Source organism: Alosa sapidissima, chromosome 12 (genome assembly GCF_018492685.1).
Source record: "Alosa sapidissima isolate fAloSap1 chromosome 12, fAloSap1.pri, whole genome shotgun sequence".
In the NCBI taxonomy this organism is placed as follows: Eukaryota; Metazoa; Chordata; class Actinopteri; order Clupeiformes; family Clupeidae; genus Alosa; species Alosa sapidissima.
The window spans coordinates 27,456,221-27,471,220 of record NC_055968.1 but is presented as its reverse complement, the minus strand read 5'-3'; the positions used below and the strand labels follow the sequence as shown (position 1 = coordinate 27,471,220).

The 15,000-nt window shown below is 47.8% G+C and overlaps 1 protein-coding gene across 1 annotated transcript in view; it reads right to left on the bottom strand.

Moving 5' to 3' along the window:
• The window catches only part of sned1 (sushi, nidogen and EGF-like domains 1), a 48,741-nt gene that overhangs the window by 23,337 nt on the left and 10,404 nt on the right, over window positions 1-15,000 (bottom strand). The window contains exons 2-10 of the mRNA XM_042057923.1: window positions 10,960-11,247; window positions 9,802-9,942; window positions 8,487-8,649; window positions 7,394-7,519; window positions 6,699-6,812; window positions 4,166-4,279; window positions 2,804-2,917; window positions 1,725-1,778; window positions 965-1,066 (exon numbers count right to left, since the gene is read on the bottom strand). Of these exons, the coding sequence (XP_041913857.1) occupies window positions 965-1,066; window positions 1,725-1,778; window positions 2,804-2,917; window positions 4,166-4,279; window positions 6,699-6,812; window positions 7,394-7,519; window positions 8,487-8,649; window positions 9,802-9,942; window positions 10,960-11,247 (1,216 nt within the window). The remainder of the gene's footprint in view (window positions 1-964; window positions 1,067-1,724; window positions 1,779-2,803; window positions 2,918-4,165; window positions 4,280-6,698; window positions 6,813-7,393; window positions 7,520-8,486; window positions 8,650-9,801; window positions 9,943-10,959; window positions 11,248-15,000) is intronic.

Sequence of the window (15,000 nt, the reverse complement as noted above, 5' to 3'; positions counted from 1 at the left end):
GTGGAGCAGAGAGAGGAGCGCCTCCCATGCCCCACATCCCTCCGGCCCGCACCCGGCCCGTGCCCGGCCCGCATGGGGGCCAACACACAGAGCCAGACCTGGTCCACTCACTCCACTGGTCCATACACTCTCCCAGTACACAGAGCACAGCACAGCGTCCAGACAGAGAGAGAGAGGGAGAGAGAGGGAAAGTGATGAGAGAGAGAAAGATGGAGAGATGGGAAGAGAGAAGGGGATGAGAGAATGAGATGAGAGGGAGAGAGAGAAAGACAGGAAGAAAAAAGGGGATAGAGAGGATAAGATGAGAAAGAGGAAGAGAGGGAAAGACAGAGAGAGGGAAAGACAGAGGAAGAGAGATAACAATATATAATTCTAATTGTGGTTTTGTATAGTATAAGTATATATACTCTTTTGATCCCATGAGGGAAATTTGGTCTCTGCATTTATCCTAATCTGTGAATTAGTGAAACACACACAGCACACAGTGAGGTGAAGCACACACAAACCCGGAGCAGTGAGCTGCCTGCTACAGCGGTGCTCGGGGAGCAGTGAGGGGTTAGGTGCCTTGCTCAAGGGCACTTCAGCCGTGGATGTGGGCATGGGAGAGCCGTGCTCAACCACTTCCCCCGCCCACATTTTTCCTACTGGGTCGGGGATCGAACCGGCAACCCTTCGGTTACAAGCCCGAAGCCCTAACCAGTAGGCCATGGCTGCCAAGCATTGACTGGCAAGCATCATCTCAGATGAGGCGCTGAAGACTCCTTGGGGAGTGATTGGGTTGTCACTGAAATGAATTGTATCACACTCAAGGGGAAACTCTTCTCCTCTCTGTCTTTCATACTCCCTCTCTCTCTCTCTCTCTCTCTCTCTCTCTCTCGCTCTCTCTTTCTCCCAGTCTTACTCTGTCTCTGTCACTCATTGTCTGCTGGCTGTTAGTGTGTTTGACTCTCTTGGAGTCTCTCACCTTCGCAGTCGTCGCCATAGTATCCAGCTCTGCACGTGCAGTTGTAGTTCCCGGGGCTGATGTACTCACAAACCTTCTGGCAGTCCTCCCCCTCGCAGGACACTGTGGAGGGTCAAAGGTCAAGGTTCAAATACAACAAACACAGGGCACAGAGTTTACACTACAAGCATGCAGCAGAAAACATTAGAAAAGGTCTCACAATGGGCCATACTAATTCCATGACAATGGGCCAAATCAAGTCCATTAATCTTTTATTATGTGTAAATAGGGGTGTAGTGGTAAAATAAGAGATGGGTAAACTATGAATTCCGTGATCACGGTAAAGTGGACTGCGCCATGCGGTATCAGATTTTTATTAGAATATGTTTGATGATGGTGGAGGTTACTGTCCAATGTTTATAACAATACCAGTGGCATTAAATGGTTCCTAGAGTGTTGATAAGTGTACATATTGTGAATGTGAATACTACAGTGTGATTTATTAATGTTTAATTATTATATAATTAACTCTTTTGAGAGGTGAATAAACTCTAATAAGAGGTGGATAAACTATATCTCTGAAATTTCAGAGGTGGATAAACTGCCTTTACTTGCGTTTAGCCTCCACTACACCCCTGTGTGAAAATGTTGTTCATTAAGGGTCATATCTTTCTGTAAAGATGTATGTACAGTACATTTTTATAGACAGTATATTTGGACAATGTCTGCCTTGATGGCCGGACAGTGGCATGTGTTCAGACGAGGAATGCTCAGGCCTCACCTGTTTGGTTCTCTGCCTCCGCACTGGCATTGGTTGGGGCCACCACCATCAGTTCTGCACAGAGAGGAACCAGACACACACAGAGAGAGAGAGAGAGAGAGTGAGAGTTTCTCAACAGCAGCTCCAGCGGCAGCACCACACATCATTTCAAATGCAGCACTGCGGCCGTGCGGAGGCAACAAACAACAGCAGGCTGACCACAACGCCACACACATGGTGGCGTCCCACCCACAGCTGGGTCCTGCTGGGCACATCAGCCGCAGTTTTTTCTCTTTTCGCAGTTTTTTCTCTCGGAAGCAAACCCTAATGGTAAATGGAACTAATTCACTGAAACCTCGTCCTCGCGTACACACATACACACACACACACACATTGACAAATAGGCACAGACAGATAACCACACACATGCACAAAGACACACGAACCTCTACTTTATTCTTTCTTTGTCACACACACACACACACACACACACACACACACACACACACACACACACACACACACACACACACACACACAAAAACACACACACACACACACCGACACCGACATTCTGTCTCTCAAAGCTAAGCTGCCAACCACAGCCATTCTAAATGGCCTAAGGAACAGGGGGCTCTGTGCAAACACAGCAGGTCACTCTAAAATGTGGTGTGGAGCCCCCAGCCCCTACCCCGCTCTAACCTACCCCCACCCCCCCTCCCCCCACCCCCACCCCCCCTCCACCACCACCACTCCCCCTGCCTCCTGGGCTTCCCATGGATTTGGGTTTCATGCCTGTCCCAGTTGGAAAAAAGTTATATTACAGGAAGCCAAAACCAAAAAGGAGAGGGTGAGGGAGAGGGAAAGAGAGAAAGAGAGGGAGGAGATGAGACAGAGAGAGAGAGAGAGAGAGAGAGAGAGAGAGAGAGAGGGAGAGAAAAAAGTAGCTTCCAGACTGTGTAAACATTTTCTATCATGAGAGATTTTTCCCTACGGTGCAAAGGAATAAAAGATGAGGAGGGCTGGTGTGTCAAGGCAGGCGTGCGCACACACACACACACTCACACACACACACACACACACACACATGACTGACTGACCTGTCTCACAGTGTCTGCCAATGAAGCCAGTAGTGCAGGTGCAGGTATAGTTGTTAACCAGGTCTGTGCATCCACCTCCATTCAGACATGGCATGGGCTCACAGTCATTTATATCTAGAAGGGACACACATATTATAGCTCTGGGTTCACACACCCATACTCATACCCACACACACGCACACCACACACACACACACACACACACACACACACACACACACACACACACACACACACCCCTACACTCTCCCCTCTCTCTCTCTCACACATACACACACACACAAACCCACACACACACACAGACACAGACAGACACACACACACACACACAAGGGTTCATTCACATTGTTCTGGGATCTTAGGATCGACCAAGAGTTTATCCTAGGAGGTATGTTATACAAAATTGCTCTGTTGATTAATTTATTCATTCACGTCAGGACACAGACACACACACCCACACACACACACACACACACAAACACACCTGCTTTTCACTGAGAACTCACACCATGTTAAATCCCTGGAAATGGCCATGTCACGCGGTGTGTATTGACCCCCCTCATTTGCCAGCTCTTTTTGGGGGGGACCCCTTACGCTCCTTTAGAGTTTCCCCTCTCGCCCAGGTGTACGGTTTCACCCTCCAGGTGTCCGAGATTATCCCTAATCTGCTCTCATGTAGGGACACAAGCACGAGGCCAGACCTTATTTTATTCCCCCGAACCCCTCCACACCACCCCACCCACCCCAGCTCATTTGTCCAGCAGGGTCTCGCGTTTCACCAATAACCCGTGGCTGGACGGCCTGAGGACCGTAACCAAGCGGGGGGGAAACCAGGTCAGCCATGTTTGCTCCCAACGCCATATCGATGGCGGACGTTTTCTTCGAGAGATTGCTTTCATGAGCCTCAGATACCAAAGTCCCTGTTTTTCTCTGCTTTCTTTCATTTTTCTTTGGCTGGAGAGTCTTTAACGACTCGTATTCTAGGAACAGCTTGTGGTGCATTTCTCTGGGCACAAGTTCATCAGTGACTTGCCCTTAAAGGGAGCCACTGCACTCTCAATGCCTGTTTCATTAAGTGGAGGTGGTCGAGGGAGCCCCTGCCAAACGCATTTCACCGATGGCAACAGCAGGCCTTCTATTCCTTGGAGAAGAATGGGGTGGCCTTTTACATGGGCTGGAATTGTGTGTGTGTGTGTGTGTGTGTGTGTGTGTGTGTGTGTGTGTGTGTGTGTGTCTGTGTCTCTGTGTGTGTGTGTGTGTGTGTGTGTGTACTGTATGTGTGTGTGTGTGTGTGTGTGTGTGTGTGTGTGTGTGTGTGTGTGTGTGTGTGTGTTAAGGGGTATTCATTGCAGCCGCACTCACCTGTTTCACACAGGGGCCCTGTGTAGCCTGGGACACACACACAGGTGAACTTGTCCACGCCTTGGACGCAGTCTGCTCCGTTGAGGCATGGATCACTCTGGCACTCGTCAATGTCTGCCGATGACACACACACACACAAACACACACATACACACACATACACACACATACACATGGACGTACAGACACATACATATGCACACGTGCAAGACAGACAGACAGACAGACAGACACACACACATAACCAGTCAAACATACACACACATATGCACACACACATACACACATATGCACACATACATATACACAGAACGAGACACACACACACACACACACACACACACACACACACACACACACACACACACACACACACACACACACACACACACACACACACACACACGGTATATTTACTCAGCTGATTAATATATCCTCCTCTCGGCTCCCCTCACCCTGCAAGTATGCGTTGCTGGCTGTGAAAGGTATTAGAGCAGGGCCGCCGCATCTCCACAGGCCAGAGTGTGGGAACGAGGGATCGCGGCAGACACCAGAGCCCAGGGGAAAGGAGGAGAGAAAGAGAGAGAGAGAGAGAAGGATGGGATGGAGAGAGAGAGAGAAATGGGGGGACAGTCTGAGAGAGGAGATTGAGAGAGGAGGAAGAGAGGGAACAAAGGAGCATAAAGAGAAGGGACATGTACACACACACACACACACACACACACACACACACACACACACACACACACACACACACACACACACACACACACACACACACACACACACACGCCACCTCTCACTGGATCCATTAAAAAGGAGCATAAAGAGAAGGGACGCGTCTACATGGGAAGTGGGAAGAGGGAGATAATAGAGGACCTGGCAGACTTGGGGAAGAAAGAACAGGACAAAGTAAAGGATGCATGACAGCTTGATGGAGGATAGGAGAGAGAAAGAGAGAGAGAGAGAGAGAGAGAGAGAGAGAGGAAGTACAGTGGAGAGCAGACAAGAAAGGAAGGATGGAAGAAGGGGCGGCCCAAGGAGGGAGAGAAAGGGAAAAGCTTGGTGAGCTACCTGATGGTGGATGGACAGAACAGAGGAGGAAAAAAAAGAGGAGGGAGCTGGACAGTCTGAGTGATGCTATGGCCCTGCCCTGTGTACCTGGTTAACTGGTTAGCACTCTGGACTTGTAACCAGAGGGTTGCCGGTTCGAGCCCCGACCAGTGGGCCGCGGCTGAAGTGCCCTTTAGCAAGGCACCTAACCCCTCACTGCTCCCCGAGCGCCGCCGTTGAAGCAGGCAGCTCACTGCGCCGGGATTAGTGTGTGCTTCACCTCACTGTGTGTTCACTGTGTGCTGTTTGTGTTTCACTAATTCACCGATTGGGTTAAATGCAGAGACCAAATTTCCCTCGCGGGATCAAAAAAGTATATATACTTAATATACTTAATACTTATACCTATGGACCGTAATCCCTTAAACATGACCAATATGTAAACATGATGGTCAAAAAGTTCACAGAACATATTCATTTGTTGAGAAAAGTACCAACACTATTAGAGATGTCTATTTAAGAAATTGATTTTGAGTAGAGGACAATTCCACAGAAAATTTACTTTTTGTCACATCCATAACGCCAGCGAAATGCCTTGGCATTTGTATGATGTGAATGATAACATTCATTTTTTGTGCATTTTTTCTCATTTACATTCTTCAGCCAAAAATAGCAAATGCTCAAATTTCATGTAATCATTCACATCATACCATATCATAACATTTTATTGGCGTTATGGATGTTACAAAAAAATTAATGGAATTGCCCTATATTATAATGGGGTCATGTCATGCCCTGAATTGAGATATGTGAAATCTTGTCGCTGTGTTTCTGCAACGGCTCTTGTTTATGAGTCTGTTTATAACATGTTCTAACCCATCGCATGTGTGAAGGGAGACAGGCCCAGGATGCCAGACACCTCTGTTGAGCACTTCTGAAGGTGTTGTAGGCCCAATTCAACAAAAACACCGATGAGGGAAGGTGCCTGTTTGATAACAAAGAAGAAAAGGCTTCACTTTGCATATGCAAAGTGCGGCCTTTTCTTCTTTGGTATTACTTATACGTGTGGCCAAGCACTCTCAAGTGTGCTCAAGAGTGAAGCCTGCTCCTACCACACAATTCTCTGAGCCTGTTTGATAACCCCAGACAAAAAAAACGCTGATGAGGGAAGGTGTCTGTTTGATAACCCCAGAGATTTTAGGTTGGATTGGCTGTTGGTTGGTCTCTGCGTATGTTAGCGCATGGCGGATCGTGACCGGGACTACCTTTACGGATCCTGGGTGCAAGATGTGGTGTGTTTGGTTTGCGACTGCCACAAGCCAATTGTGCCTTGATGTCGAATCTCGCGTCAGGCTGTGTAATGTGCTTCCTGATCGGGAAATCCCTGTAGGAAATCCCTACTTGTAACACCTTTCCTGTGTATACTTGAAATAAATCAGGTGATCAAAACGTGCAGGTGACTGTAAAATAATGGTCTCACCTGTCTCACACAGCGAGCCTGTGAATCCAGCTGGACAGAGGCATGTGAAGCTGTTGACGCTGTCTATGCAGGTGCCTCCGTTCTGGCAGGGGTACGAGGCACATTCATCCACCTCTAAACCAATGACACAAGTGAGCACACACACAAACAAACACCAAATCGTCTCATGAGCAGCTGGAGACCGCAAGGCAGCAGAGAGGAGAACCAGTGCTTATGATCACGTTTAGACCTGCTATGGGATGCACACACAGGGGAATCCTACAAGAGGAAGAACAGAGTAGAAAGACAGAGAGAGACAGAAAGGACAGAACAATAAGGCAAGAGAGAGAGAGAGAGAGAGAGAGAGAGAGAGAAAGAGAGAGAGGGAGAGAAAGTGAGGGCCTAATGACTTGACCACTGCACATTTTTTGGGAAGGATCCCTTCGCCATGTGTATTACAAGCAGATGTGACCAGAGGAAATATCTCCCCCGCTCCAGGGTTGTCCCCTGGCAGCACGGGTGGAATCCTGGGCCGTTTTACAAGCAGACATGCACTTTTCCTGGCACACAGAGGTAGGCAACACGCGTCCTGGGCTGAGAGAGAGAAAGAGAGGGAGAGAAAGAGAGAGAGAGAAAGAGAGAGAGAGAGAGAGAGAGAGAGAAAGAAGGAGTCTGGGGAGAAGAGGAGAGAGACGCCACATGGAACTCTTACTCACCTATCTGGCAGCGGCGCCCCGTGAAGCCGGCCAGGCAGGAGCAGGTGAACGAGGGGTTCCCCTTAATGCAGTCGTCAATGCAGCGGCCACCATTCAGACACGGGCGAAGATGAGGGCAAACGGAGGCTGAAAGAAAGAAAGAAAGGCAGAAAGACAAAAAGAAAGGTAGAGAGAAGGAATGAAAGAGGGAGGGAGAGAGAGAGTGTGTGTGTGTGTTAGACAGAGGGGGGGGGGCAGTGGAGAGGATACATTTACAGGTTATATCCTCTTACCAAATGTCATTTCCCATCAGTTCATTGAGAAAAGGTTTCCTGTATAAGCCTCATAAGCAGAATTCCTTTAAAAGCTCTGTCCTATATCGGGCACATAGCAGGACTCTGGGAATTCCATTAGCCTGTCGAGTGATAATATGCTTTGTGTTATAATAAAAGAAACGAGTGCTATTTAAATCAATCCACATTACATCGAATGGCTTCTCGCGTCGAAGACACTTACTAGTAGCGACGCCACGTTAAGTAGGGCAGGGACCCTCCAATATAATGGCTTCTCTCTAATATGTGGAAAGAGTCTGAGTAGAACGCAGTCAAAACATGTCTGATTTTCCCTCCGCAAAATGAATGCGGGGAGACGTCTAGCAGGGGGAGGAGGCGTGCGCAGTAGCCCGGCATAAGAGCCAACATAAATTCTCACATTTACTGTAAGCTGCCCTTTCCAAAGGGCACCTGTCCACACCTATGCTCTCACAAGCAGAACACCATCCCATAGAGTTTAAGAGAATGATTGGTCACACTGAACTTAGATAGTCTCCTTTAAAGTATCCACAGATGCTCAGTTTATAATCAAACTATCTTTGGGCACTTAAGGTTTAGGGGTTGGGTTTGGTTAAAGTGATATTCATTCATTGTTCAACAATAATTTTAAAGACAGAATCATCAAAGAAACCACCTATAAAGTCTCTGTAGGCTGACTCCAAGTAAAGTGTTACCTTAATTATTATTCGTTCAGACGTTGGGGAATAATGATCATGTGGATGTCTTGGGAATAGATGGGAGTACATGGGAAAATGTGGGATAGGTGTAGCAAAGGAATTTACCTGAGTCATTGCAGCTGCCCACCTGCACATGGGCATTGTCGATGCGGAACACCCAGCGGCCCGGGTAGCCCACGTTGGTGGTGTCCTCCACCTCGACCACGTCGTCGGTGCGCGAGCCCGGAATGTTGAAATAGCGCTTGCCGTCGCCGGCGTTAAAACCTGCCTGGGGAGAGTGGGGGCGGGGGACAGGGCTTTCTCAGAGGAGTGGAGGCTCAGGCCAAACCTGTCACAGCTGACACCATACCACAAACTCGCCAACATCACTCAAACGCAAGGATACAGTTACACCAAATGGAATGTATTTGCATTCATTTATTGAAGACATGCATTCATGAAAAGCTGCCCTGAGAACAGTTAAGATTCTCTTTATCTCTGTTTGTGTCTCCAAGGTAAACGAATCCGTGATCCTGGAATTTGGAGTAAATTTCGGAATGATGGAATGAAGGGATGGAATAATTTCCCTTTTGTTTTCCTTACACAGCAAATGTATTCGTGTTCTCACAATCTCACACGGGTATGTTCAAATCGGGTTGTTTCCTTTTTGTTTTCCTTAACATGAGGCTTTAATCAACCCCACCCTAAGTGTTCTTCCCAGGAAAACTTTGCACCTGCTTTATCTCGAGATAGAGAGTCTCAGATATCACCATAAACCTCTTCATCACTTTGAAGAGATGTTATCTTCTATTGCTATTTTCACTGCCTAAACATACGCTACATATTAAGTTTCATTACCATAGAAAAAAATAAGTAAGCAGTACTACATAAAATGTATAATAAAATAAAATATAAAACATAACAATATAAAAAATATTCTAATGAGCACAATGTGTCCCCACAGTGAACCATCTACAGTAAGAGCCTGAGTTCCTGTTTGTTTAGCGGAGGTAAGTTAGTATCCTACTGCCTTGCGGGAGACTTATTGTTTATTGTGTCCAAGCAACTGGTCAGAGTTGGAGCAAAGAGCACATAGCGAGCAGATGAGAAGGCCAGCAGGGCGTGAAAGCTGTGATTAATCCCCTGGTGGCCACAGCATACTGGTCTGAGAATGTTAATCCCACCGAGCTTCTGCCCCCCTACCTGCAGCGAACTTTTTGTGTTGACATTAATCCAGCGAGATTATTTTCACACTTTCGGGTGTGTTTAGTCCCTCATGCTCAGTCCACTTGAGGCTATGAAAGATCTCAATTGACCTGAAGCGCTAGATGGCAAGAGAGGGCAACTGGTCGACGAAACATCGCTCTTTGGCTAACTGGGTCAAATGTGATTTCTCCCAGGTGGCACGTGCTCTGTTATGAGAGGACGCAGGTGACCCTACCTGTGCGGCGATGCCCCCCAGGCCGGCCAGGTCGCCCCCGCTGCTGGCATGCATGCCAGTGGTCCAGGTGATGTTGTGGTACTGGAAGATGGTGAAGGACAGCTCTCCATCAGTGATGAGGACCACCTGGAAGGTGTTCACCTGCAAGCACAGGTGAGCAAGGGAAGAACTGGTTTATGTTTGGAAATACACAGAGGTTAATATCAGACAGGACCTCTAACACTTAGCGTGCTAAGCGCTCCACAGCCTCCCACATTGGGACTGGTACTTATTTGATTGGATTCCCCGCCTCCCTTGTCGCTACAGGACCTCCAGATGTACAAATGAAGCACGGCTGATACTTTCTGAATTGCCCCAATCAGACTATACCAGTCCACTACTGGTACTGATGTCTGATGTACTGACATCTGACACTGAGTTGAACTGTGAGCTTCCAATGAAAACATAAAATCTACACTTCGACATCCAGGTGACTAACAAATGATTTTACACACTGACACCTTTCTCTCGAAAGACCAAAAACAGACTCATGTCTGTTTAATATCAGGTATGTAAGTAACTTTGTTGAAGGACTTCCACATCTTTCAGCAGAAAAACAATTCCCCTTTTCCTATTGACGTAGGTAAGTGCTTTTCCTCACTTCAAGCAGCCTTGCCCCGGGCCAGTCGAGGAAAGCTTTTCCCTGGCCTCCTGTGCCCAGGTCGACGCTGTGTGCTTGTGACCCTGTGGCCATCCTGTCTCTGCTGCCCTGCCAACATCCCCTCACCTCCCCGTTTCCAAACGCCACCAACCAGCAGAGCGGCAGCTGGCCAGGGCTACAAAAACAGGATGGCGTGACATACCGTGCTCTCTCTCTCTTTCTCTCCGTTGCGCGCGCGTGCGTGCGGCTTGGAAAGTGCAATAAGGCACCAGTGTGCGTGTGTGTATGAGGTAGAGAGAGAGAGAGTATGTTTGTGTGTATATGTGTGGTATGTGGTAGGTATGTGAGTGACTGTGAGTAACTGTGTGTGTGTGTGTGTGTGTGTGTGAGAGTATGAATGATTGTGAGTAACTGTGTGTGTGTGCGTGTGTGTGTGTGTGTGTGTGTGCGTGTGTGTGTGTGTGTGTGTGTGTGTGTGTGTGTGTTCATGTGTGACGGCTCAGCCAGAGTGAGCTCACCGGGGTAATAGCACTTCCTCCAAAGAAGGTGACCTCATGCCAGGTGGCAATGAGAACCCAGGAGGTCATGAACTCTGGGAACTCTGGGAAGTAGCCCCTGATGTCATCAGTGGCACGCTTCAGGATGGCAGGGTCCTTGCTCTCGCGGTAGAACACCATCCCTGCACGCCGGTTGTCCACGTCCGCCCAGAAGGGCGCCACCACGCGGCGGTCTCCGGCGATGGGGAAGGCGACCGGAGTGAACTGGGACACCTCCCTGAGAAAGGACACTAGCCCGTTGTTGTTGACCTGTGAGGGAACAAGGGGTAGATAGACAGACTAAATGAGTTCCCACAACGACAAATGACCACAAATGAGACACCACAGGATTAAGAGACAGACGCCAGCTTCGTTCTCCAGGCGAACTGACTCGACTTGCCAAAGCCCTGAAACCTCCAGGGGCCTCTCCTGTTCTCACTCTACTTCACCATGTGCCTTTCATTGTCTGATGGCTTCTGGAATCCATACCATCACCACCAAAACACCAAAACACTTCAGGAAAAGCGCGTGTTCACAACAACACGGCCGAGAGGACAATAACAGCGAGGGGAGCCAATCTCCTGTGAAGCTTCACCCACTTAGAGAAACAATGAGAGAGGAAGGCAGCAGGTTTGGCAACGCCTGTGGACCGCAGGCCAGAGATGCGGTAGAGCAGATGATGGAGTGTTGGAGGAAGAGTGAGAGATGAAGAGAGTGAGGGAGACGGAGGTGTGGAGGAAGAGTGAGAGATGAAGAGGGTAGGGGGAGCTGGCGGTGTGGAGGAAGAGTGGTAGATTAAGAGGGTGAGGGAGACGGAGGTGTGGAGGAAGAGTGAGAGATGAAGAGGGTGAGGGAGACGGAGGTGTGGAGGAAGAGTGAGAGATGAAGAGGGTGAGTTGACATGAGGGCAGGGAGTGCAGGACCAGGTTACTGGAGGGACAGAGAGGGTGAGGGGGAGAGAGGGAGGAAGGAGGAGGCAGCTCCACACGGATGTGTCCACTTCCCATCTGAGAACAGACAGCGGCCTTGTGTTCATCCAGACGGCTCGGGGCAAAACCAGCTGAGAAAACCAGCATGCCGTGCCACCTCTCATGCAAACACACACACACACACAGACATACGCACACACACACACACACACACACACACACACACACACACACACACACACACACACACACACACACACAGACACATAACCTTCACAAGCTTGCATGCATGCTCAAAACCTGCCACACCACTGAATACAGATCGGATTGAACCAGGTGCAGATTTAAAGGGATGCATGAACTGATTAACATGCACATTGATGGCTAAGCACATGAGAACAGCTACTTTAAATGTGGAGTGATGGATGCGTACAGTAGCTACAGGCCATTAAGTGTAACCTGGACACACACACACACACACACACACACACACACACACACACACACACACACACACACCTGCTGCCCCTATCCCCTCTATCCAGGAAGTTGTTTTATGGGAGAGGCCTTTACACTGTCTCTAAAATCCACACAGCCGTGCCAACACTAAGTTAAAGCGAGTAGGCAAACTGCCGACCCAGCCCACCTGTTGACTGAGTCTGCCCTGTGTTAAAAGCTGAGACAGCACACACACACACACACATACACACACACACACACACACACACACACACACACACACACACACACACAAATACATATTATAAGACTGCACGTGAACGGATATAGTACCTGAGACAACAAACACACATGGTCAAAGGACACACACACACACACACACACTCACATTTGTCTTGTATGCACTCTCCACACACAGGCGATTCAGGCTTTAGGCCGATACATAAGTGGTAGACAAATGCTATTTTCAATATCACATGAATGCATGTGTTTGTCTGAAAACACACCTGTGGTTTTCGGTGTGTAAAGGAGACTTTATTCTCTGGAGACACACCAGCCCTTTTAAACCCCAGAAATCAACTGAGCTGCTTTACCTACAACTGACCTGACCCCAAATATCATTGCATTCACCATTATGGAGAGAGCAATTAACATATAGTTGGAGCTGTGAGCATTTAAAAGTCTCTCTGTCGAGCGAGGCACTTCTGGGATCCTACTTTGACCTGCAGAACACTACAAACAGTGGGGTTTCTGTGAGGCTGGCATGATGAAGGAATCGGATGATATAAAACAGACCCTCGTGTTAATCACACCAATTACATGTCCTCAGCGCGACTTTAGTGGGGGGGGGGCGGGGAAAGGGGGAGGGAAAATGCACCTACTGATGAAAATTGGCATTCAGGAGGCTGCTGTGTCCACCTGAAAGGCGGTCATTCATGGTGCCCAGCCCTCTCCTGCCCTCCCGAGTGGCGGTGTCTGTAACAGAGCCGGACGCGGTCAGCGCCGATGCCAAAGTTATAGCTGCCGCTGCTGCCTGAGATGGGCTTATCTTCTCCAGGTGCAGAGGCCCACTGGCCCTGTCCTCTCCCCCAACAGACCCCCATCACACTGGGCTGAGAGTATCTCCTTTCCCCCCTTTCATCACTGCAACCTGGCTCTCCTTACCACATCACACCCAGTGATGCCAGTAACGCGTTACTTAGTAACGCGTTAGTCTATTTTGACCACTTTTTTCAGTAAAGAGTAATCTAATGCGCTACTATTTACAAACCAGTAATCAGATTAAAGTTACTTATCTAAGTTACTGTGCGTTACTATTTTTGTCATTTTCCTTAATAAAAAGATATATTCTTTGCTTTCTTCTTGTCTTGGGGATTAATGTCATGTAGGCTATGCTCACGTTTCAGCATGAGCACAATTCACGTGTAAAACCACGCAGCGACACAAACGTAAACAATGGAGGGAGAGAGAGAGATGCACATTTCATCAGTCATTACTTTGAGTTTGTGTCAGCTAAACATGACAACATTAAGGTACATTGTACATTCTGTGCTGGCGACAAAGTGCTGTCTAGCTAGACATCCCAAGTCTCCCGAAGTTTTGGGAGTCTCCCACATATTGATAGCGGCTTCCTGACGCCCGCAAATGACATAAAATCTCCCGGAACCTAGAGCAAACAAGAGCACGCAAGCCAGACCGGACTTCAAATCGCGTGTGCATTTGAGCTTAACGCGCACACAACGGAGAGGGAGAGAGAGAGGAGTGGTGCATTTGTGCCTGAATGCATCCAAGACAGAGAGCATCCTGGTCTGTTTTGCTAAATCAACCAATCAGTTTTCAGTGTTTATATCTCTTTTCTCCCAAACTTAATTAATCAGTTCAGTCAGTGTATCTAGGAACAGGAGCGTGATGGCAGTCAGTGCCCCTCAAAAAGGAAGATTTAAGACCCATTTCACATCAGACTACACAAAAGTGTACCCAATTGTCTCAAAAGATTAAAACATAATGATAATCTTGCACACTGCACTGTTTGTAACAGCGACTTTAGCATTGCTCATGGCGGGTTAAATGATTGCAAAATACTTGTTGAGGTGAGTTTAACAAGTGTAATTGAATTTGCATATTACTTAGGCCTATACAAGATGGCTAGTTGCCAGGGCTACATGAAAAACAAATCTACAAAAAATCTACATATTTTACTATAACAATTTCTATCAATAGGCCTTCCTTATTTGGTATACTTAGACATTATTGAACAAACATCTGAATTTCAGTATCTAAGTAAGTTAGGTTGGGATGTCTGCTATACATTGCTGTTAAAATGCACTTCCAGTATAGTGAGTATTGGCAAAACCAGTTATCATTTTTATGTTGAGGCAGTGGGGGTGTTGTCGGCAGCTGCTGAAAGTAACTAATAAAGTAACTTGTAATCTAACTTAGTTACTTTTAAAATCAAGTAATCAGTAAAGTAACTAAGTTACTTTTTAAAAGAGTAATCAGTAATCAGATTACTTTTTCAAGGTAACTGTGGCAACACTGATCACACCTTGGTAGGGTGTGTGTGTGTGCGTGTGCGTGTGCGTGCTTGTGTGTGTGTGTGCGTGTGCGTGCGTGCGTGCGTACGTGCGTGTGTGTG